General features: G+C 46.2%; 1 protein-coding gene across 3 annotated transcripts in view; it reads left to right on the forward strand.

The window, feature by feature from the left end:
- The window catches only part of LOC146812058 (CMP-N-acetylneuraminate-beta-galactosamide-alpha-2,3-sialyltransferase 2-like), a 447,618-nt gene extending 438,909 nt beyond the window's left edge, over window positions 1–8,709 (forward strand). For all 3 annotated transcript variants that reach the window (XM_085619063.1, XM_085619064.1, XM_085619065.1), the window contains one exon: window positions 8,417–8,709. In XM_085619063.1, coding sequence (XP_085475189.1) covers window positions 8,417–8,584 — 168 coding nt within the window. In that variant the 3' untranslated portion in view covers window positions 8,585–8,709. The remainder of the gene's footprint in view (window positions 1–8,416) is intronic.
- The last annotated feature ends 14,774 nt before the right edge of the window (window positions 8,710–23,483 follow it).

Genomic DNA, 23,483 nt, shown 5'->3' on the forward strand with positions numbered 1-23,483 from the left:
TATGCTCTTTTTGCTATTTTTTTAAAAAAAGATCAAGCCTTAGAATACAGTCCCTATTAAACAAAAGTATGAGAGTATTAGAAGTATCAAGAAAGGGCCCATGTGTATTGCATACCCCCGGGGATCACATTGTATTTTATAGCTCTTTATAATTCAGAAGAGCGTAGTCCAGCCAATTTACTGGGTAAAAGCAGGATGGTGGCGTGGGTTTCAATTCACCAAAATGCCATGGGTAGTAGAAGTGACATCACATACCATTTGACTTTAATGACATCACAGGAAGTGACATCATTACCCCCGACCACGATTTTAAAAGTAAAGCATGACACATGACCCTAACATCGCAACATTTGAGGATTTGCTTTGCATAGTATCCCAATGTAAGGCAAAGTTGCGCTTTGCGCTGCTTTGTGTTATTTTGTATCCAGGGGCATTCCATGGGTGGTGCATGGATGTTTCCATGCATCCTCCGTTGGGTTTTAATGCAAATCCCTAGCTACAAACATTGATAGACCAGAATTTGCACCAAATTATTATGCCACCTTCAGGCAGGCATAACGAGGAGAATGTTTTCATTTCTCCTTGTTTTTCCAACTTCGCATGTGTGCTGCATTGCACACCCTCCGTATTGTTGGCACTGATTTTCCTACCTCTGAGGGCAGGGGTAGTAAAGGCAGTGCCATGGGTGCAAGGGTAAAGCCAGGGGTTGCAGCTGCAATCATGGCGACACCCAAATGACATCCACGCATGGTGTGATAGTGAGTTAGATTGATTTTCGGAGACTCACAGCAATTTAAGGGGATTTCTTCCCAATAAAACCACCCCCTTCAAGGTCTCCTGTCCTGGGGTAAATTCCATTCCATTGTACGCTGAACTATTTCATACTGTGAAAACCCACATATAGCATAAACAGAGGCTCTTGGAAGAGATGGAGAGAACATTAATGAAGAAAACTGAGAAACAATGAGCCCAGAAAGTCCCTAAATCAATTGTTTCTCAGCACAATATCTGGCTAGGAAACCAAATACCCCTGAACCAAGTAAATCCAACTTGTAAGTCAAGGCCCCAAGGGCTCTGACAGAGGGGTAGATGGGCCTTAACCTATATTCACCCTCCTGATATTCAGCTAACATCTACCTCATTTAGCTCTGCAACTTCACAAGCCCATCTCATCAAAATAATACCTGCTCAAATGCAGAAGAGAGCCCTGGTAACCAATAGACAACTGAATCCAGCCATTCCACTTATTAAAGAGCCCTAGTAACCAATAGACAAATGGAGCCACTCCAGTTAGATTAAGTGATGGAACAAGTATCAGGGGCAAACAAGTGAAACAAAAAAGGAAATGCCACTTATAAATTAAATTAGAATATCTGCAGTTCAAGACCAGCATTAATCTTGAAAGTAAGTCTTGTTTCAAAGGAAATGAGCAACAAAATGTTTGTTGCATGTGTAGCTGTAGATACACTTGCTCTGCATACTCTTGCCATCTAGTTTGGTCTTGGGCGTGTGCAATTTGTTATCCTTCACAGAAGTCTTTCGAGTCATGCGGTATAGTGACTCCTCCTATTACTGGTAATACACATGGGCATCGTCTCCGTTGTTAGATTGCTTTTTTCTCCACCCACAGGTTTGGGTGTGTATACTCTGCCCCCCCCCTCCTGGTCAATGCCCTGTGCTGTTAGTCGTCGGGCCCTTTAGGATCCTCCATTCCTGTTTGGGAAAACAATTGGTGCTCGCAGTATGTTTCAGTGTCATTGCGTCCCTTTGTTCGGCTTGACGACTGGTTCTACTCGATGCTCCCTTTCCCCTTTCAGGTCCTTTTCCGACCTTTATTCTATTGAAAATGTTGACTGCATGATGGAAAGTTCTTAATTTTCAGTAGTGTCCATAGTGTCGTGCAAAGTATCCTTGGACAAATCTCCACTAGGTGTGCAACCTTTGTCTGTCCTCGGTGCATGACAATGCATAGTGCGCGCCTGGCCTCACCATTCACTCCAAAAAGACATTGCGGAACCAACACATTTACGACTCACTTGATGACTCATGGTGCAATGGCAAAGAGACGACACACCTGACCCTTTCGGGGACCAATTTGTCAAGGAGATAACTGATCCGGGGCTCTCAGGCGAGCAGCCCATTCATTTCAGCCCTGAGCCAGCTCCGATTTGGAGACGGAAGAACTACAGGTCCTCAAGGTCAAACCACAGAAGTCGTCGACTGTGAGTATTCTGTCCTTCCCTCCTCCACCTCCCTTACATCTAACTCAGGATAAGCACCACTCTCGTGGGGGTCAGGCATCAAGCCCAACGTCGGGCTTCTGGTCTGCCACTGCCTGATGGCCCTGGTTGGCACCAACATAAGCCCTTAGATCAGAGTCTGCCTTTGTCACTGAAACAGCCGCAGAATATCCTGCACCGACAGCATCTTGGGCAACAACAGCTCCTTCTGCGCCGGCATCAAACACACCCTCAAGGCCCTCTTCGGGTCCAAAGACTCCAATGGTGCCAAAACTTCCCCTTGATTACATCAAGCCAAAATTCATCTTTGGCACCGAACTGCTCTGTGCCCAAAGGTCTGTCCTTCACTGTATTCGAGGACCAGGAGCAGCCTATCCTGCTGCGCCAGGCAGAAGAGGATCCTCATTCACCTGTAAACTATCAGGATCCTCACCAAACCTCCAAGAGGAAGTAGCCTATTGAGGAAGTTCTTGTCCTGGAGCTTGGACCACCAGTCAAAACTAAAAAGCACCAGGATCAGGGTACAAGCCCTCTACCTCCTAGACCCTATCCTCTTCCTCCCGCTCCCCTGTCTCCTCCTCCTCTTCTATCTTCTCCCTCACTCCCTGCATCACCTCAAACACTGGGAGCCCTTCTGCCTCAATCACTAGAGGGTTCCCCACACTCATCTGTTGGAGGGGCAGTCCAACTTGCCCACTGGATCCCTAGGAGTCCCATTCGACCCTCAACCCCTTGATGACTCGTGGAATGACTGATGTTGACCCACCCAGGGGCACTGATCCGGACCTCTACTTGCCAAACTTTCCCCGACAGATGACACTACCTCTTATCACAAGGTTCTGCATCGGGCCCCTGCCTTCCATAAAGTCGAGATGCACAAGGTCCAGGAAAATTAGGATATCCTCGTGGGGACGCTGACCTCCACCTAGCGCTCCCTGCAGTTCCTGCCTATGCTCAAGGGAATACTGAAAACCGCTCCTGAAGTATTCAAGGAGCCAGTAAAAGTGATCACCCCTAGGGTGGACAGAGAGTATCAATCCCCTCCCTCAGACACACAATACATTAGAGGACAACTCCTTCCGGCATCTCTCATGGGCCACGCTGCCTTCAAGCACCCCAAAGCCCATGGCACCGGCAATGCACCTTCCCCTGTGTAGGAGAGCAGGAAGATGGAGGCTGCTGGTAAACGAGTTGCCGCTACGTTAGTGGGCCATTGGTGCATCGCCAACTCAGGCAGTCTGGTCTCCAGGTATAATCGAGCGTACTGGGACAAGATGGAGGAGCTCCTAGCCACGAGTTCGTTTCTGAGGGGAAATTTATTTCAAATACCACTATACGGTGTGCCTTGGATGCTGCTGATACTGTGGCTTAAGGCATCAATTTAATTGTCCTTTTCCGTGGCTTGCTGCCTGTCTGTGGCTTCAAGCCAGAAGTACAACATCTCCTCAACCTGCCCTTTGATGGGTAACACCTCTTCAGACACTGCAGGTTGACCAGATGCTTCAAAATACTAAGAAGGACATGGATACAGCACAGGCTATGGAGGATCTCCACGTGCCTTCTCCTTTTCAAGGCCCCAGTACAGAGGGGATGCCAAGACCACTTCCCATGAAACCACTACCACAGGCCGCGCTTGCAAATAAAAGAAAAAGCACTTGCTGAACTCAACAAGACCTTCTCACTCCGGACGTCCTAGTTGTGACTTCAGTCCAGCCACCAGGAAACTCCCTTGACATCCAGCATGTGAGCAGCACCCTGATTGGAGGGAGCTTCCTCACTCGGCGCTCCACAGCGCTCTGGAGCCCTGCACTTGCTATAACCTAGCTGTCTGAAGACAGCTGGTTTAGAGGTGTTTAAAGTGCACAAGACGGCCAGCCAAAAAGGCATGCACACTTTAAACAGTGCATAGACAGCCCATCCTGCTGTTGTCACTCAGCAGGACCTGCCTTTTCCTGATGCTCTGTACGGTACGGGCGGATGAAAAATAAAATGGTAATGAATTAGCATTTTATTTTTCATCTCGGGGGCATTTAAGTGTGCCGCTCCAGCAGAGGAGCCGCCCCTGAAAATAGGGACTCGTTTTTTACATCCTCTGATTAACCTACACCTATTGGGGTAAGGCTGCAGGGGTTTCTTGCATGGTGGCATGTGATCACATCCAACCAGTGGGTTCGCTCCATCATAGGGAAGGAATACTGAATAGAACTCTCTGCAACCCACCCAAGCATCCCTCCCCACACACACACCCTCTTACCTGAACTTCAGCACCTCCTTCAGGTGGCAGTAGAGGCTCTTATTTGCAAGGGGTTCATAGAGCCTGAGCTGCCACACCAACGCAGGAAAGGAGTATACTCCCTGTACTTCCTTATGCCCAAGAAGGACATGCCACTTCGACCTATGCTCGACCTCATACCCCTCAATAAATACATCCCGTCAGAGCACTTACACATGGTTACGCTCCAGGATGTAATCCCTCTACCACAGCAAAGCGGATTCATGACCGCACTCGACCTGAAGGATGCCTATTTTTACATCCCCATCCATCGTGCACAATGCAGATATTTCTGGTTCGTGGTAAGTGGCCAGCATTTTCAGTTCAAAGTGCTACCCTTCATGGTCAACACTGCCCCAGGGTGTTCACAAAGTGTCTTGTCTGTGCAGCTGCCCATCTTAGGAGGACCAGCATCCATGTGTTACCTTACTTGGACGATTGGCTGATCAAGAGCACAAACAAACGACAGTGCTTGGCAAATACCCAGACCACCAAAGACCTATTTCACACCTTAGGGTTTACCTTCAACATATTTAAAGTCCCACTGTCAGCACCTTCATGTTTAGCCCTTCTTAGGGGCAGTCCTCAGTTCAGTCATTGCAAAAGCTTATCCCAGTGAAGCTAGAGCCTAAGCTTTCTAGTAATTACTGCCCCTTTTTCAGCCATATCTCCAAAGAATGGCCAGGACACTCCTGCGCCTTCTTGATATGATGGCCTCCTTCATTGCAATAGTTCCCCATGCCAGATTACACAAGCGTCATTGCAGGAGTGTTTAGCTGCATAATGGTCATCATCAGAGGGTCACTGAAAAGATCTAGTGTTCATTTGGGCCAGCACTTGTCACTCAATGCAGTGGTGGATTAGCAACAATCCGTTGCAGGGCCGGCCTTTTCTCTACCTATTTCTGCAAGTGACCATCACAGTGGACCCTTTCCTGATTGGGTGGGGGCGCATTTACAGGACTTGACTGTTCAGGGCATTTGGGCACCACACCAACTGGCTCTCCACATCAACCACTTAAAGCAACTGGCCATCCAGTTAGCAGTCAAAGCTGCCTGTGCCACAAGCAAGACAAGGTGGTCCTAATCAGCACAGACTCGAATGCCTTCAGAAACAGAGTAGAAATCACTCACCACAGTTGTCAGCGTTAGTTAAGAGAATTTGGTGATAGGCAATCCACCACCAAGTCCATCTACTGACGGAGTACTTGCCAGGAATGGGCTACGACTTTGCAGAACTGCTCAGCAGTATGCTGCAACAAGTCCATGAGTGGGAATTCCATCTGCAAGCCTTACTGCAATACTGCCGATGTTGGGGGTTTCAGAACATAGACCTCTTCGCCACCGCCAAAAAACAGCCAAATACCGAAGCTTCACCTCCAGGCTCCCACACCTTCAGTCCATGTGCAATGCACTGTGGATGAACTGGTCAGGAATATTACCCTATACTTTTTCGCATCGCCCACTCCTTCCATTTGTGGTTTGGAAGCTTCTGCAAACATCACTCATCCTGGTGGTTCCCATGTAGCCAGACAACCCTCATTCACCACCCGTCTTGACTTGTCCTTGGTGACCCACGAGAAGCTGCCCAACCTGCCATGCGGTCTCACTCACAACCAGGCACCCGAATCCCAGGCAGCATAATCTTTGCGATTTGATTCCTAAAGTCCTACAGTTTAACTACTCAATCTGCCTCCTGAGAATGTCTATCCTCAATGAAACCCGCAGACCCACAACTGGCCTTTTATGTGGCTAAATGGAAAAGATTTGTCCATAACTGCCTCTCTAAACATATTAACCCTCTCAAGTCAGCAGTCCAAGACATTGTCTCCTACCTGCTTCATTTGCAGACGTCAGACCTCGCCTAAACTTCTGTCTGTCTTCACTTAGCCTTAGTTGCAAGTTACCTTCAGAATAGGGAACGTGCTTCACTGTTCAGGGTCCCAGTCATCAAGGCCTTCATGGAGGGACTTACATGGGCCATTTCAACCAGGGTACCCACTGGCGCCTGTCTGGAACCTCAACATTGTTCGCAAACGACTCATGCGCCCTCCCTTTGAACCTCTTCATTCGTGCCCTCACGGTTGCTATCCACGAAGGTGGCCTACCTAGTCGCTGTATCATCACTCAGGCGTGCAGGTGGTCTTTAAGCACTTACCCTCAAGGAACCTTTCTTTCAGGTGCACAATGATATAGTCGTCCTTAGAACAAATCCAACATTTCTGCCTAAAGTGGTATTTTCCATCCATATTAACCAAACCATTGAACTCCCAGTGTTCTTCCCACACCCGGACATTGTAGCAGAAAGGGCCCTTCACACACTAAACATCAAGAGGGCCCTCATGTATTGCACTGACAGGACAAAACCCTTCTGCAAAACTTAGCAGTTCTTTGTCTCGTTCACAAACCAAACAAAGGCCATTCTTTCTTCAAAGCGAGCATAACTAGGTGGTTGGTCAAATGCCATCAAGCCCGTTATGCTAAAGTCAAGAGGCAATTACCTGCCGTACCCAGACCCCACTCTACTCGCAAAATGGAGGCATCCATGGCTTCCCTGGGTAACATCCATATAGCTGGCGAATGTAAGGCATCTATTTGGTCTACCCAACACTTTGACCAAGCATTACAAGATAATGTTGGCCAGGCTGTTCTAAATACACTTTTCCAGCCACTGTAACATCCTCCAGGGAGACCTACTTTACAGTCTATGCAGAGCATGTGTATCTACAGCTGCACATCCCACAAATGGAAAATGTTACAGTGTAAGAACTTGTTCATGGCATGTAGTGCTGTAGATTCACATGCCCACTCATCCCCAGAAGCCTCAATTTGTTGCAAATGCCTTTGTTTCAAACTTCTTGAATGGTCATCATCTGTTTTTCCCTGTCCATTTCATCCTAATCTGCCGTATGGGAGGAACAATTGAGCCGATACCCATGCGTGTTTCCAGTAGTAGGAGGAGTCACTATACCTTGATCCTGAAAGACTTCTTAGAAGAAAAACAAGTTGAACATGTACAGGCTCAAAATTAAATGGCAGGAGTATGCAGAGCATGTGAATCTGCAGCACTACATGCCATGAACAGATGCTTACAGGATAACTAACATTTTCTTTTTGCAACAGGGCAAAAAAAAAAAAGGAAATGGTTTGTAAAGCTATTCAGGAACTTGATTTCAGTGCGCATAAGAGATCTTAACCAGGAAATCAAAGCACATAGAAAGCCTTTTTTTGTGCAGCTAGGACTTCACTATAGGCTACATCTCAAGCAGGTGCTGCCTTGCCTATCATTCAACCCTTACATAATTAAATTAACTATTTTAGGAAAAATCGAAAAATCTGTTGTACACCAAGTAAAAGGCAAGTGTAAAGGTTGACTGGTTCTACTAAGCAGGGTAGCTCCACTTTTAAGAATCAACAACCGTTCATGTGTTCCTCCCATCCCCATTGCCTGTTCTTTACCACTCTGCGGTCACTCCAACTATTCATTCAGTGTAAACAGTTGCGTGACGGATGGACAGACTGATATTCCAAACGTTCTGTCCCTTACCCACCCTCCTCTCTGTACTAAGGTGTGACATGCACGTGCTCTAGTTACGCTAGTGTGGAGCAGTGATGAACTACAGCGTGATTAATTGTGCTAGTTTCTGGATTAAGGTTTCAGGAGCAAGTATTCTTTTGTGGACTAGGCAGTCTACTTCTAGTGACACTACCAGTTGCATGGGTCTACATGTCGCATTAGGCTTCGTCTAGGTAACTGCAAACGCAATGAAGAGTTTATGCAGTTTATTTTTGTAGAGGATGATTGGGGGTGTGAACTGCTCACATTTTGAGTTTGGTAGTTCAGATACTTTCACATAGATTATGGAATTTATTTTAATGTGCTAATCTTCTTTTTCCCCATCTAGGTATCTGTGTTTGGCTACGGTGCCAACTCCAATGGAGACTGGCACCATTATTGGGAACACAACAAGTTTGCTGGAGCCTTTCGCCGGACCATGGTGCACAATGCAGATTTTGAGCAGAATCTAATAAGACAATTGGCGCATGAGGGCAAAGTGACATATTACCTTTAAAGTGCCTTCCAGATTGCCTTTAACAAAGCCCCTAAAGGAGCAAAATAAATGCACTTTGTTAACATTTGTACACCGTTTGTACTTTTTGACGCTTTGTTAATAAAAAAACAAATAAGCCTTCATAAGGATTTATTGCTCATTCTTTTCTCAGTCATACCGAAGATCTGATCAAACAGACATAGTTTGGAATGCCTCTATTTAATGTAATGAAACCTGTGTATAATCGATGCTTTGTTATCTTTTTAAAGTGGATTCTATTTTTCTCTCTTCTTTGATGGATTTTGAGGTCCCAAATAACCTAGTGAAAAGACCAACTTTCAACATAAAATAAGGTAGGTGGGCTAAAAAAAAAAAAGATTACATACCAAGAAAGCAAATTATAAATAATTTTACTGTAAGGGGAATCCCTCTACAAGAAGTGCTTCTCACAAAGAAAGAAACTTCAGGTGTTGTTTAATTAAATTTCCGCTAGCTTCAGGGATGACGAAATATTGAGAGAAACTGTATAGTCCTTAGGGTGGGTGGGCAATACTGTACTGCCCACGGTTTAATTTTTTTAATATGAAAATGTAAATCTTGTATATATCTTTTCTCATAAGGCATATAGATATATTTAAAATCAGAAAGTCCAGGGGAAAACACAGCTGAAGTGATCATGTTGAGAAACAAAACCAGAAACCCACTAAATTATGTAAGTTACATCATAGTGTATAGTATTAAGTACGTTCTAGTTAATTGAGCAAATAAAATTCAGCCCGATAGAATGTTTTTCCCATGTCTTGTTTTTCCCATGTCGACTTTTGTCAGCAGAAGCTTTGATCTTTTGTTTGTTAATCAAGTCTGTCTCATGAGTTGTCATCTCATTCGTCTTCCTCTTATTGGTCCATTGATTTTAACTTGCTGTTCATTACCCTCGCGAACATTAACGTTGCAGGACTTTCACCTATGGTCGAGTGGGGTGTTGAAAGATAAGCTCTCAAGGTAGAATTCAACTGTTTTTTTTAACCCAGCTTTTCAAGAGTAGCACGCTGCACTGCTTTCATTAGCGTACTCCTTAAATGCTAAATAGGTCCATTGGCTTGCGACCACAGAGGTGCGCCCTTTTGATGCATTATATTCAAATGCTCCAAGAAATATCTGAACTCTTGACAATTGAAAGGCGGGCTATTGTCAGAATTCACTATGGCTGGAATACCCCAAGATGCACTATAGTCTTTCAGTGACTCTTGAGTAGTAGATGAAAAATCTTCAATCAGTGGAAATCGTGACTCTTCATCCATAATTATCAACAGATGATGTCCATTGTCAAGTGGATCAAAAGTCAATGGTTATTCTCTCCCATGCATATTTCGGGAGTTCTGACATGTTCAAGGTGTGGTGAATAGTTTTTTGTAGGAAGGCAGTGCATAAATGACAGACCTTTAATTAGGGGTCCCTAAAGCTGATCGCGGCCTGGCGTCCGGTAGCACAGAGGTCGCCTCGCCAATCTCGCTCCCTATCTCGGTCCAGGTCGAGAGGAAAGTCCGCGCACTGTTTCGATGGATCGAAAGTCCTCTTCATTGAAGTCAGGTAAGAGGCACCACAAAAAGCAAAAGAAGTCGAAGCGTGCTTCGACTTCACCCCGTCCGTCGCGCGACAAGACGGAGGAACCACGGCGTTCGAGGCCCTGCTCGGCGGGGCGGGTCCCTGGGTTGCCTCTGCATTTCCCTCCTTTTCTGGGGTCAGAAGCGACCCCCGCCCAACTTAGAGTTTTAGAATGCCTTGTGCACCATATTTGGGTGGCCTGACCCCGCAGGCCACAGGGTCAGATGACAGAGGAGTGCCCATGGGTTCCATGCCTTAGACTCCAGCCATGGTGCAATGGCTCCTGCAGTACCCGGTTCTGGACCAGCGCCGGTCGTACCTTCACAGCGACCTTCCACAGTGCCGCGTCCGCCTCCGAGGTCCTCGGCATAGTCGGCACCTCCTCAATCCTCATTCCCGATGAGACAGAGCCGGTAGGGCATACACCGAGACCAGCGCCGACGAAGCTGTACAGCTCCATGCCGTTCAACCAGCCCTATTCTGAAGGGTTAGGAATGGTTGAGGAAGATTGGGAGGAGGAGCAGGATCCCTTAGAAATCCTGCAACCTTAAGACATGGACTGGTATGAGGAGCTGGGTGATGCCATGGTCTGGATACCCCCCTGATTCTGGCATGCTGTCTCCCACTAACCTGGCTACGGAGGAGGGGGCATCATTCGCTATTGTGGTGCATTGGACTGCATAGGTCTTGGACCTGCAGCTCCCTACGGTGGCAGTCAAGACTGTCTTGACAGAGGTCCTGCAGCCTGGTGTCTTCAGCTTGAAACCCTTGCTGCCTTTCAATGAGGCCTTGATTGCACCTGGTCCAAGCCCAGCACAGGGGCTCCTGTGAATAGAACGATTGCTCGCCGCCATCGCCCTGCACCGGGGGACCCAGTATTCCTCACCACCCCACCCAACCCCACAAAGCTTGGTGGATGAAGCTTCCACTTCCAGTGGCACGTTCCCTTCTACACCCCCCAACAGGGAATCCAAGAGACTGGAAAGCTTTTTGGAAGAACATTTTCTCTTCTGCCAGTCTAGCATTGCGGTCGGTGTACACCACATGCCTTTTTTGGCCATTATTTCCATTTGATATGTGACACGGTTATGAAGGTGCTGCCCAGTGTCTTGCAGGAGGACCGAATACTTCTCTCCCAAGCCATTTCAGACGGGAGAGTTGCAACGAAGTTCGCCATCTGATGTGGCTTGGACCCGACAGACTCGCTGGGCAGACCGATTTCCACGATGGTGGCCATACGTCTCCATGCCTGGCTAAGAACTTCTGTTTTTTTTGGGAGATGTCCAAGCTAATCTTATGGACATGCCCTTCAATGGCTTCAGTCTCTTCGGAGACAAAGCAGATGCCGCACTTGAGCATTTCAAGGACTCGCGGGCTACGGCCAAGTCCTTGGGCCTCACCACTACATCTTGGCCTGTGTGTACTTTTCGTTCCTTTCATGGCTACGGAAGAGCCTACCAACCACGCCAACGCTATTCCGACCAGAGGGCCCCGCAAGCACTGCAACCTCTGGGGCCGTGGACGCGGCTCACCCCAACCCCAAGGGTTGGAAGGCCAGAAGTCGAGCCAAGCCACCACACCCTCCTTCACCGTAAAACCATCCTAGTCCGATCTCCTAGGATCATTCGCGATTAGTTAGTGGCATAATACGCCATCATCTCCACCACTGGTGAGAAATCACCTCGGACAGGTGGGTGTTGCAAATAGTCGGAAGGAGCTACTTCCTCCCCCTTTGAGACTACCCCTCCATCCATGCCTTAGAGTGTACAATCGGCTGACGGAGGATCACCTTGCCTTACTCCACGAGGAAGTCAAAACTCTCTTGGGCAAAGGAGCTATAGAGAAGGTTCCCGGGCCAGAAATAGGCTGTGGTTGTTATTCCTGCTATTTTCTGGTCCCAAAGAAGGACAGAGGCCTTAGTCCTATCCTTAACCTCAGAGCCCTCAATTACTGCCTCAAAAAGGAGAAGTTCAAGATGCTCACCCTAGCTCAGGTCCTGTGTGCCCTGGGCCTGGAAGACAAGATGGTAGCGCTGGACTTGCAGGATGCCTTATATTCATATCCCTGTCCTGCCTTCCCAACGTCTGGACCTGCGGTTTACGGTAGGCCGCAAACACTTTCAGTCTGGCGTGATCTCCTTCGGCCTCACCAGTGCCCCTCTGGTGTTCACAAAGGTGATGGCGGTGGTCGCAGCCCATCTGTGGAGATTAGGAGTTCCAATCTTTCTCTATCTCGACGACTGGTTGTTGAAGGCAGGCTCGTCCCAAGCAGTCACCTCCAGACTAAGGCGAACCTCCTGTACTCGCTGGGGTTCACTATCAACGTGCTGAAGTCATACCTGACTCCCTCTCAGATGTTCCTTTTAATTGGGGAGGTTCCTGGACAGGGTGCAGTTTCAAGCCTATCCTCCCGAATGGAAAGTCCATGATATTCAGTCCATGATACCAATGTTTCAGCCTCTATCCTGGATTTCGGTGAAAATGACTCTGATGCAGTTGGGCCTCATGGCCTCCTGCATCCTGCTGGTGGACTATGCAATTTAGCGCATGCGGGTTCTGAAGTGGGACCTGAAGTTCCATTGGGCACAGTATCGAGGAGATATCACAGACTTGGTTCAGATATCAGAGGGCACTATGAAAGACCTGCAATGGTGGCTGACAAACCGCAATTGGGTCAGAGGCAGACCCCTCTCCCTTCCCCTCCTAGATATCACAGTAGTGAAGGATGCTTCTCTTCTGGGATGGGGCAGCAATCTGGGGAAAGTGGAGATCAGAGAATTCTGGTCTCTGGCAGAAGCCAAGCTAAATAGGCAACCTATTGGAGCTTCGTGAGATCCGATTGGCACTAAGTGCCTTTTTACCATCCATCAATGGAAGGCTAGTTCAGGTGTTCACGGACAACACTACCGCCACGTGGTACTGTAACAAACAGGGCGGAGTGGGGGCTGTGGACTCTGTCAAGAGGCCCTGAGCCTCTGGACTTGGCTGGAACAACAGGACATTTCCCTGGCCAAGTCTCTGAACACCAGAGCAGACGACGTCAGCTGAGGGTGCCTTGCGTATCACATGTGGGATCTCCATCCGGAGGTGGTACAAGGTCTCTTTGAGCCTTGGTTAGGTATGTTCACCTCCAAAGAGAACGCACAATGTCAGCAGTTTTGCACGTTGGCGTTTCCAAGGCTTCTCTCGCTTCGCTACGCTTTTCGTTGCAAGTGGAGCTCAGGCCTCCTGTACGCCTTAGCGCCCATATCACTCCTCCCCAGAGTGCTCAAGAAGATCAGGAGCGACCGGGCAGAAGTCATTCTTGTGGTTCCGGATTGGGCACGGAGAGTTTGGTATCCCGAGCTTCTGGCTATGAGTATTGATCCTCCGATCAGGCTGCCCCTTTGGGAGGATCTTCTATTGCGGCATTAGAGGATGGTCCTCAAACTAAACCTGTCCGCTCTCCGCCTCCTTGCGTGGAGATTGAGCGGCGACAGTTGCCAGCTTTTAACCTTCCTCCCGAAGTCTGTGAAGTTATTCTGCCAGGCAGAAGTACCTCCACGAAATCGGTATACACCTGCTGATGGAACAAATATTGTACAGAATGGTCTATTGACCATTTAACGGCTTCTCTGGCAGATATTCCCCTGTTTACCCTTTCCTTGGCCCAGCAGGGCTCTGCTTTGGGCACTTTGAAGGGCTACCTTTTGCCCCTCTCTGCATTCCTTCGGCTGTCAGATCAGCCTTCACTTGTGTCCTCCTTCTTCTTTCCATATGCCACAATGGGACCCTAATTTGGTCCTTGCTTTCTTGATGTACGCACCGTTTGAGCCGCTGCACAAGTGCCCTCTACAGTTGCACACTATCAAAACAGCCTTTTTGGTGGCAATTACCTCTACCAGGCAATGTCATCACAGCCTCCTTACCTGACAGTCTTTCTGTACAAAGTGATGCTAAGAACTAGGACTTCTTCTTTGCCCAAGGTTGTAACTCCCTTACATCTGGGACAGTCTGTTACTCTGCCCACTTTCTATGCACCTCCGCTCTTTCCCAAACAAGAGGATCGTCTCCACCTTCTGGACCCTAAAATAGCGTTATCGTTCTACCTTGATCGCACTAAAGAGTTCCGGGTGGATGACCAACTCTTTATAGTGTGCTTTGGATCAAAGAAGGGGCGTGCTGTCCAAATATTTGTTTCTTGCTAATTTAATGTCAATGTTTTTATTTGATTTGTCAATTTGTGACTGCAGTGAAATTTAATATAACTCTTCAGCAGAAATTGATTTGTGCTGAAAATATAAGAGAAGTGTATTATAACTTTATTGTTCTAATTCGGTTTTAGGATAGGAAGAAAAACAATGAAATGTAAAAACTGAATGAAACAGTAGCAGCATCGTAGAGTTTTAGTGGCCTTTCTGAAAGTTGTAAGGGAGTCGAAATAGTGTATATTTACTAATGACTCTCAAAGTGTTGCAGAATCCCCCTTTGGGCCACTAGAATAAATTCTGCTGGATTTACTTCTTATGAATTACTATTTCTGGTGGCCATCGGGGCTCTTGGATGTTTTTGGATCTGCGTTCATTAGTATCTACAGAACTAGCTTTGTCTGCCTGCTGATTCTTTGGTATTGAAACAAAGGTATTTGTTGTTGATACAAGATTGTATCCCGGTTTCACTAGGATCAAGAAATAAATGTGCCTGCACTATCTGGGAATGCTACATCTTATCTTTTATGGGTAGATGTTAGACGAGTAGTAATGATTTATTTGATATGTATAGCACAGTTTCAAACCAGAAACTTTTTTTGTTCTATTTGGTTCTGCAAGAAAAGAGCTAAAACCTGCTGCAGAAACCTTGTCAGTAGATTCGCTCACTCTTTAACTAAAGCATGGGAGGTAGCTGGGGTTGCATTTTCTCCTGTCTTTCCAGGGTGTTCAACTAAGGGGGTTGCTGCTACTTGGGTTTCGGCAGCAGTTATACCTTTGGATGGTACGTGTCATGGGCGGAACATTCTACGTCTGTGCCGCACTATTGTTTTCAGATCTCAGATAGTGCGGTTATGGCTGTAAGCAGAGATGTATTAATTTCAGGTTCTTAGAATTCCTGATAAAGTCAATAACGTTGTTTTTGCTTATTGCATTACTTACCAAGGGGGTTGTACTGTTTATTGTTCTTTTGTGAGAAGCTTATTTTGAGATTAGTTTGTATAACCTCACTGAGTAAGTAATGGAGCACAGATTGAGGGATGTGGAGTTGATATTTAAATTTCTTCTGGTAATCACTCTTAGTCTTCCCGTCCTCGCTCCATTACTAGTCCTTCTCACTGGCCCTGTATAGCTTGTTAGTCATGAGTGAGATGACTGCTCGACCACTTTCTCTTGTTTGAGGATATGAGGTTAAGATGAGGCAGGGTCATCCTAGAAGGTGGGGTGGTATGGAACGAGAAGGAGGACCTCTGCATCGGAATCCAAAGGCTTCCGGGATCTGTAGGTGAGGCAGAACGCGTCACTGAGTAAGTAATGGAGCAAGGACGGGAAGACCAGGAGTAATTGCAATTGCCTAAAGTTATCCAAACAATTTCCGGGATTCATGTGACTATACTCAAACTGGTCAGAATGGTGATTGGGGTTACAATAGTATCATCATCATCATCATCATCATAGTCTTTATTCGATTTTAAAAGATCATAAAAGACACAAACATAGAACAAAATATGAGTCTGTTAATGTGCCCATTAAAATACTTGAAATCCATCAATAAAACAAGCATTAAAGCATTAAACAAATCAGAAGACTACAGAGTTAAAATTAGTAAATTAAAAAACAGCAAGTTCATGAAAAAAGACAAGAGAATATCAGTTAAACAGGGTTCATATCATAATACAGGGGGAAAAACCCACACCCCGGCTTTATAAAATTTTGTAGGAGTACTACAGATATTTACTTGAAGGCTTAGTTTCTTAGAAACCATGCCCAACCCAAGTATTTAGCTAGAGCTATAGAAAAAATAGGTAGGGTGCTTGTGCGTAAAATTCTTAATGCAACAGCACTACTCCTTGTACCTAGAGTTTTACACATTGGAGACAACCAGACTCGTCTAGGGGTAGCAAACGCAGGACAAACAAACAGAAAGTGGGCAATTGATTCAGCTTGCAGGCCACAAACAGGACATATGTCCACACATACACTAGACCACCTACTTGTGAGAGACCCGAGTGGTAAGGAGCCAGCTCTTAACTGAAAATAGAGTTTCCTGTCACCAGGTTTAGCGATCAAGTCCCAGTAAGGTTCTAAAGCGGGTGTAGTTTTTGCCTCCAGATACCAACTGGTCATCCTGGAGCGATTCGCTCTGCTCCAGACTTGATTATCAACACGTTCCCAATATATCATCTTCATAGATCTCTTTGAAGGGAACAGAACAGCCGCTGGATCACTCCACAGCCCCTCCAAACCCATATCTATCAAGGTCTCACGGAGACTCCTCAGCCAACCAATCTTATGGAACACATCTGATTTTATGACATCCATGAGACCTTTGGCATATAGAGAAAGTTCCGGAGTAGTCCAAAGCCTCCGCCAATATAAAACCGGACGAAGTTTAGCTATGTCCATGATATCACAAAACAAACTACAATCTTGAGCACCTACACATATAAGTAAATATGAACTTGTGAGAATATTTGGTAATAAAAATATTGATTCGTAACTCCATTAAACAATTTAGAAAATGATTCTATGCTGTAAGGTCAATCCTCATTGCCAAGGTAATCCTTACTCTATGATGCGGTATGAATGCCCCAGACAAAACAACAGGTAATCTATAGAAAGTTCTGCCTACTTGAACCACCCTACATGTCAAGTTTAAATGACCCAAAGGTTTCTGCACCTTATGCAACGCCAGTTTCCTCACTTATGCAGCCTGCTGTCAGGTTTACTGCCTAGGAAAGTCAATGTTGTTCTGGGACCTTCTGTTCTCTCTGGGGCTAAAGCAGCCCTACAGTTCTGCTGGAAGCTGGAAACTGCTCAGTGCTGTGTTTATGAATTTCAGTTATTTTGTGAGGATGCAGGTAGTCACTCATGCCTGGTGTGGCTGGGTAACAGCAGCAAAAGCATAGACAAATATGGATTTATGTGGAATCTCCTGAAGAAGCTGTGGAAATCGCTTGTGACTGAGACACATCTCCTTCTTTAAAGAGGAGGTTAAACGGCTTAAAGTGATATTGAATGATGTCCCCTTGTGATACTTTGGAAACTATTTTGTGTGAAAAGACATGCATACCCAGTTGTGTGACCACCTAGTAGTATGACTTTTCAAGCATCCGATCTCAATTATTTAAGAACTTTTGCCTTACAATAAAAATTCTTGTTTGTAAAGAGCGAACATATGAATCCCCCTTAAAGGTTTAAAGGCATTGGGGACCGTCCGGGAGATTAAGTGAGCTTATTGCCCAGAGTCACATGATGCTGAGCTGCCGCTGGCGATCGAACCATGAACTCTGTGCTCCGGAGTTGGCCGCTGCGCCACACCTCTCCCTTGCAATAATGGCTCTAAGGATGTTTTTGACATTATTAAACAAAGTAATACATATTACATTTGATGCATATTCACTTGTTTAGTGAATGATATGCTCTTTCGGGCATCGATTGCTGATGGTCTAATTGTACCTAAAGTCTTTATAGATACTTCCAAAGGCATGTTTTGCTTGTATTATTAACTTATTGTAGTATCGCCCATTACATATTGAATTCACCTCTATCCCAGAGGGAACACTCTTTATTTGAGAATGCCCTCTGACAATCACCAGAAGCCTTCAGCCTTCATGTTCATAAACAAATAAATCATCCAGTGAATAGGTAACCATCCTGTAGCAACCGCATATCATGGAGGCCCGTTGAAGTGCAAAGAAAACAGGATGTTGCACAACCCCTAGGTAACAAAGATAGCAAGCACCCTCAGTTTGGTGCTCAGCATGGGAAAATCTTGTGGATGTTATGACAGAATTCTAAATGCTGCCTTGATATCACACTTAGTCAACTAGGCTCCCTCCCCACAGATTCATCAATTTGATGGTGTCATCAGCGCTGGCATAGTGTGCCCTCTCATCCTCCTGAATCATGTAACCATTCACCGTTTTGCCCTCTGGTCATGACGAATGATGAATCAAGCACTATTCCCCTTGCACTTTCTTTGAGAAAACACCCAAACTAGAAATTATCAAATCTGGTCTACCTACAGAAAAGGTCTACCATCCTGCCCTTCTGCAATGTTTGCCCACCACCTGTTTCCACTCCTTCGTTGACCTCAAATTATCTATTTTTGTTCCTGAGACCCCTGGTAGCCCAACCTGAAATGTTCTCGAAATTCCCATTGTAACGTTCTAGTTGCTTCCTGATAAGGATGCATCATCAACCATTCATTCAACCTCTGCATGGTAAACAGTGTAGAGAGACTCTTTGGGAAAGCTTACAACTGTTCAACCCTCCCTTTTAGGCTGCCATTGCCCCCCTTACCACTTGACCAAAACATTGCATGATGGGAGTTTTCCCACATACTTCAAGCATTCTTGTTTAAAGTGACACATTGCCAAACCGCACAAACCCTTCTTGAAACCTCATCAGGCTCCCAAAATTCCCTCTTGTTCCGTGGGACACCCTCCTGCCCCAAACTGGGCTTGGCAACCAGCGACAGCTCCTGCATTATGGCGGAGGAGTGTCGCCCTGCCTGCTGCGAGTGCAGCAGGCACACACATTAACACAATGGTAATAAATACCATTGTAATATTGTGTCCCTGGCTTGCGCTGTTACAGCGCAATGTCAGGGGAGGGGCTGATTAGTGCAATTGCACAGTTAATGCAACCCCCCTGCCAGTGCGCATGTCAGATCGTCCGTCTGTCTAGAGCCAGCCAATCTGACGTGCGCACTTCAGAGCCTGCAAACCCAGGGCTGAGAAGCAACTGAGGGATTGGAGCCGCAGACTCCCAGCCTCAAAATGAGTGCTGGGTTAGGGTGCTTCAACCAACCAGGACTGGTTGGTTTTGCGTTTGTACAAGGAGGGAAGTCCTTTCCTTTCTGCCCGCATCAGTGCCGAGGAGAGAGCCAGGAGGACGAAGGAGACCACATCCAGAGCATGCAGCCAGCAAGTCCAGCATATATGGTGTCCACCATATTGTAATGTTGCCGGCCGCCACTGTGTGCAACACACAAGGGTTTAAATTGGTAAACCTCTGTAGGACACTGAAGTAGGACATGTTTGAGGTATTCATTGAAGAAGCAACTCCGCTTTTACTTTCCCTCATGCTTTCTCTGGGTTAAACTTCAATCTACCTCTAAATTCCTCATTATATTTTGGCCTTCCTAGGCCACCAAAAGCTAGCTGCGATTTCTGAATAATGCCTTCTCCCCACAAACCCATTTCCTACCCCAATGGATATAAAACATGTCATCCCACTTGATCCTAGCCGTGTCCCAAGCGGACCACCATTTCCTCACACCTGGCTGCACTGTTCGGTTTCTTTTGGCACTGCTCAACTCTCCCCTATTGTCCGAGCTGCTCCTTATGTAAGTCTTATGAGACACTGTCTTCTTATTTCAACATCCTTATCTTGAAAGGCAGCAAACCTCCACTGCCCAATAATTGCCGTACCCGCCATATTAACCTCCTTCAGCCCCCATTGCCTTTGCACCATCAGCTAAGCAGGAGCCATTTTCCCCCTCTTGAAAATCTCATCTGCCTCCAGCTGCTCCTCATAATCCAACCCCAACTCATCCATCGCATCCATTCCACACGTACTAGGTCCTTCCCCATTCCCCGCACCACCATAAAAACACTACCATTCCACTGAATATTTTGAAAAGGGTAGCATTGACTCCGCCACCCTCAATGTCAGAGGAGCTGAGGCAAATCCCCCTCTCTTCAGACCAGGGTCCCTAAGAACCAGCAAGCTCAGCTGCTGAGCGTATATCTTACCTGGCCTCAGATACCAGAATTGCATCCTAACCACCCTCCAAATCCTTCCCCATGTGGGATCCACAAGCTGCTCCATCAACCACTCCACCCCTTCCCACTAAACCCCTATGGGGTACCCATATCCACTGTCCAGTCTTCCCCCTTTCTGTTGATACCTACCCCACCTGACTCCCATGAACACACCTCTCCCTGACTGCAAATTCACTCCTTCCGCTACCTTTCCCAATCCCCATCACTCCTCTATTTGTGTCCCCACCTTTTCCCTTTGATGTGAACCCCAACTCTAAACCAGACTGTCTGGTCACTTCCTCCCTAGAAAATAGTTTTTTTTACCCACAATTTCTGCAACAAACAAGCATTGGCAAAGTCAATAGCTTGCGCCTATATAACTTCTTTTTGCCTTATTTTTTTATATTATTTTTTATTGCAGTCTATTGCTATCTAACCAGATTACTTACATTTGTAAAAGTTCCTTCTAATAAATTCTTTTTGACAAAACTTTTTTGTGTTTGTTTGGCTACACAATAATTATTTATTCCATCTGCAACTATGCCTTTTTCGGAACACGTATATTACTGGATGTAAACAATTTCCTCATTTGACCTTGCAAACACTAGGGTCATGAGTTAAATGGTGGAGTGGGTGCAGTGGCACAGGGGCCAAAAGGTCTTGGAACCCCACTAAACACCGATTATTGCAATGATTTACTACTAAACAAGGAGTCTATGTAAGATTTTCTGGCTTTGTCAATTGTTGTTTTAGACATTTTGACAGCTGCGCAATTTGCTCTGCAACATGGCTTAAAGTCAAGAAAAACAAGCATTGGCATAGCCAATAGGTCTCGCCTTTGGGGCCTTATAAGGGTTTAGCCATGCAACAGTTGCATAACTAAATACTTATAAGGTCCCAAAAGCGAGACCTATTGGCTATGCAAAGCGGCCGTGTGGCCGCAAAAGTTAAAGTAATTGTGGTAAAGCGTGGGGCGCGTGCCCGCGCACATGCACTGTAGCTCTAGGCTGGCCTGGTAGCACTTATTGGAGCCCTCTCAATAAGTCTCGCCAGACCAGCGCATGGGCTGGGTCAGGCAAGACCTAAACAGTGATGTGATGCGGCCAAAGTTGGCCTCGATATAGCGCTTTTACTTTCTTTTCAGCATCCTACCTAAAAGGTCATAAGCATTAAGCAAGAGATCAAATGGCCTGTAGTGTTCAAAATAAAGGCACATTGTTAACAGTGTGCCAACTGAAACCCAGCCAACATGGCACAGCTATGCAACTAAGGAACAGGGAGCTAGAAGAGGTGCAAATAATTGAACCTGTCGGCCATTCCAATCAAAATTGGAATTGATTTTCTTTCTGTGCCAAATCAAACACTCTTTTGAAAATGGCCAACATCATCTACAAACATCCAATTATGTCCACAAGTAAATTTTATTTTATTTTAAACGTTTGATATGTGAGTTCCTCAATGAAGGCATGCTCAACATGTAAAAAGCACAAGAGTCAGCCAGTTAAAGGTTTTTAGTCCTGCAGCTGTGTAAATTTGATAAATAAGGCAAGATTAACAGGTCTCATATGGACCATGAAAGCGGGAAAAAGCCATATTTATTGCTGTAGATAAAAGGTGCTGCCTCTTGATAATGACCGTGTTTCTAGACAGCATAGTATAAAAGGACCACCAATCGAAACATCTGTTTACGCTGATTTCCAATGACCACCCAACCCTGAAAAAGCTCCAGTTCAATAGATAATATCACACAGTCGAACATCATCATATGACAGCACAAGCAGTGAGTTATAAGCATCAAATCAGGTCTTTTAAATTAACATATGGTTTGTTGCACAAGTCAGTTGGTAATCTCAGCTGAAACCCTGGAGAGGATGTGGCGTAAGCGCAAGAGCAGCTGACTTTGGAACTAGGGAACCAGGTCCGTGTCTTGAAGCCGGCTCAATATCCTGTGATTCTGAGAAAATCCCTGAATCTCCCAGTGCCTATAAAAAATGTATGTGTCCCTGTGAAATGTAAGTTGTGCTCATGTAAAGCACTCCAAAAATGTTTGGGTTGAGTTTGTACTATATAAACATTTTTTTTTAAACTCAGTAAAACAGCTCAATTCCATTCTCGTGACTGGTCAAGCATGTCTATGGAGTTGATGTCACCCGACCGTAAATTATCTCGTCTTCCTGCGTTGATCAAGAGTAGGCACAGAGCAGCTGCGAGTCATAAATCTGCATAGGTGGTTTATGCCATTCTGCTTTGATGTATAGTAGTTATAAACACAATGTATTTACCCAGAAGCTGGACTCAAAACAAAATTAAACAAGCATTAGCATAGCCAATAGATCTTGCTTTTGGGCCTTATAAGTGTTTAGGCATGCAACACTTGATGTTGTTTAATTAAGGATATTGTGCTAGATAACTAAACACTTATAATGTCCCAAAGGCGAGACCTATCTGCTATGCATTGGGGGGGCCTTATAAGTGTTTAGGTAGAGCTATTGACTTTGCCAATGTTTCTAAGCTGTGCAGCAGAGAAGTGTGGCTGCTGTGCAGCATGTTGAGAAGTTGTAATTAAAAAGTGTAAGAAGCACTGAGTGATGCTGTGGTGTCGTTGAGTGATGCTGTGCTGGCCCGGAGTTATGCTGAGGTGGTGTTGAGTGATGATGTGCTGGCCCTGAGTGATGCTGTGGTGGTCCTGGGTGATGCTGTGGTGCTGGAGAGTGATGCTGTGGTGAAGGTGAGTGATGCTGTGGTGCCCTGAGTGATACTGTGGTGGCCCTGAGTGATGCTGTGGTGGCCCTGAGTGATGCTGTGGTGGCCCTGAGTGATGCTGTGGTGGCCCTGAGTGATGCTGTGGTGATGCTGACTGGTGTGGTGGTGCTGAGTGCTGCTGTGGTGGTGCTGAGTGCTGCTGTGGTGGCGCGGAGTGATGCTGTGGTGGTGTTGAGTGACGCTGTGGTGGTGCTGACTGATGCTGTGGTGAAATTGAGTGATTCTGCGCTGGCCCCGAGTGATGCTGTGGTGGCCATGAGTGATGCTGTGGTGGTGCTGACTGATGCTGTGTTGATGCTGATTGATGCTGTTGCGTATTAGAGTGATGCTGTGGTGGTACTGAGTGATGTTGTGGTGTTCCTGAGTGATGCTGTGGTGGTGCTGAGTGTTGTTGTGGTGAAGGTGAGTGATGCTGTGGTGGCCCTGAGTAATGATGTGGTGGTGCAGACTGATGCTGTGGTGGTGCTGAGCGATGCTGTGCTGGCCCTGAGTGATGCTGTGGTGGTGCTGAGTGACGCTGTGGTGGTACTGAGTGACGCTGTGGTGGTGCTGAGTGACGCTGTGGTGGTGCTGAGTGACGCTGTGGTGGTGCTGA

This window comes from Triturus cristatus, chromosome 7 (assembly GCF_964204655.1).
Source record: "Triturus cristatus chromosome 7, aTriCri1.1, whole genome shotgun sequence".
NCBI lineage: Eukaryota > Metazoa > Chordata > Amphibia > Caudata > Salamandridae > Triturus > Triturus cristatus.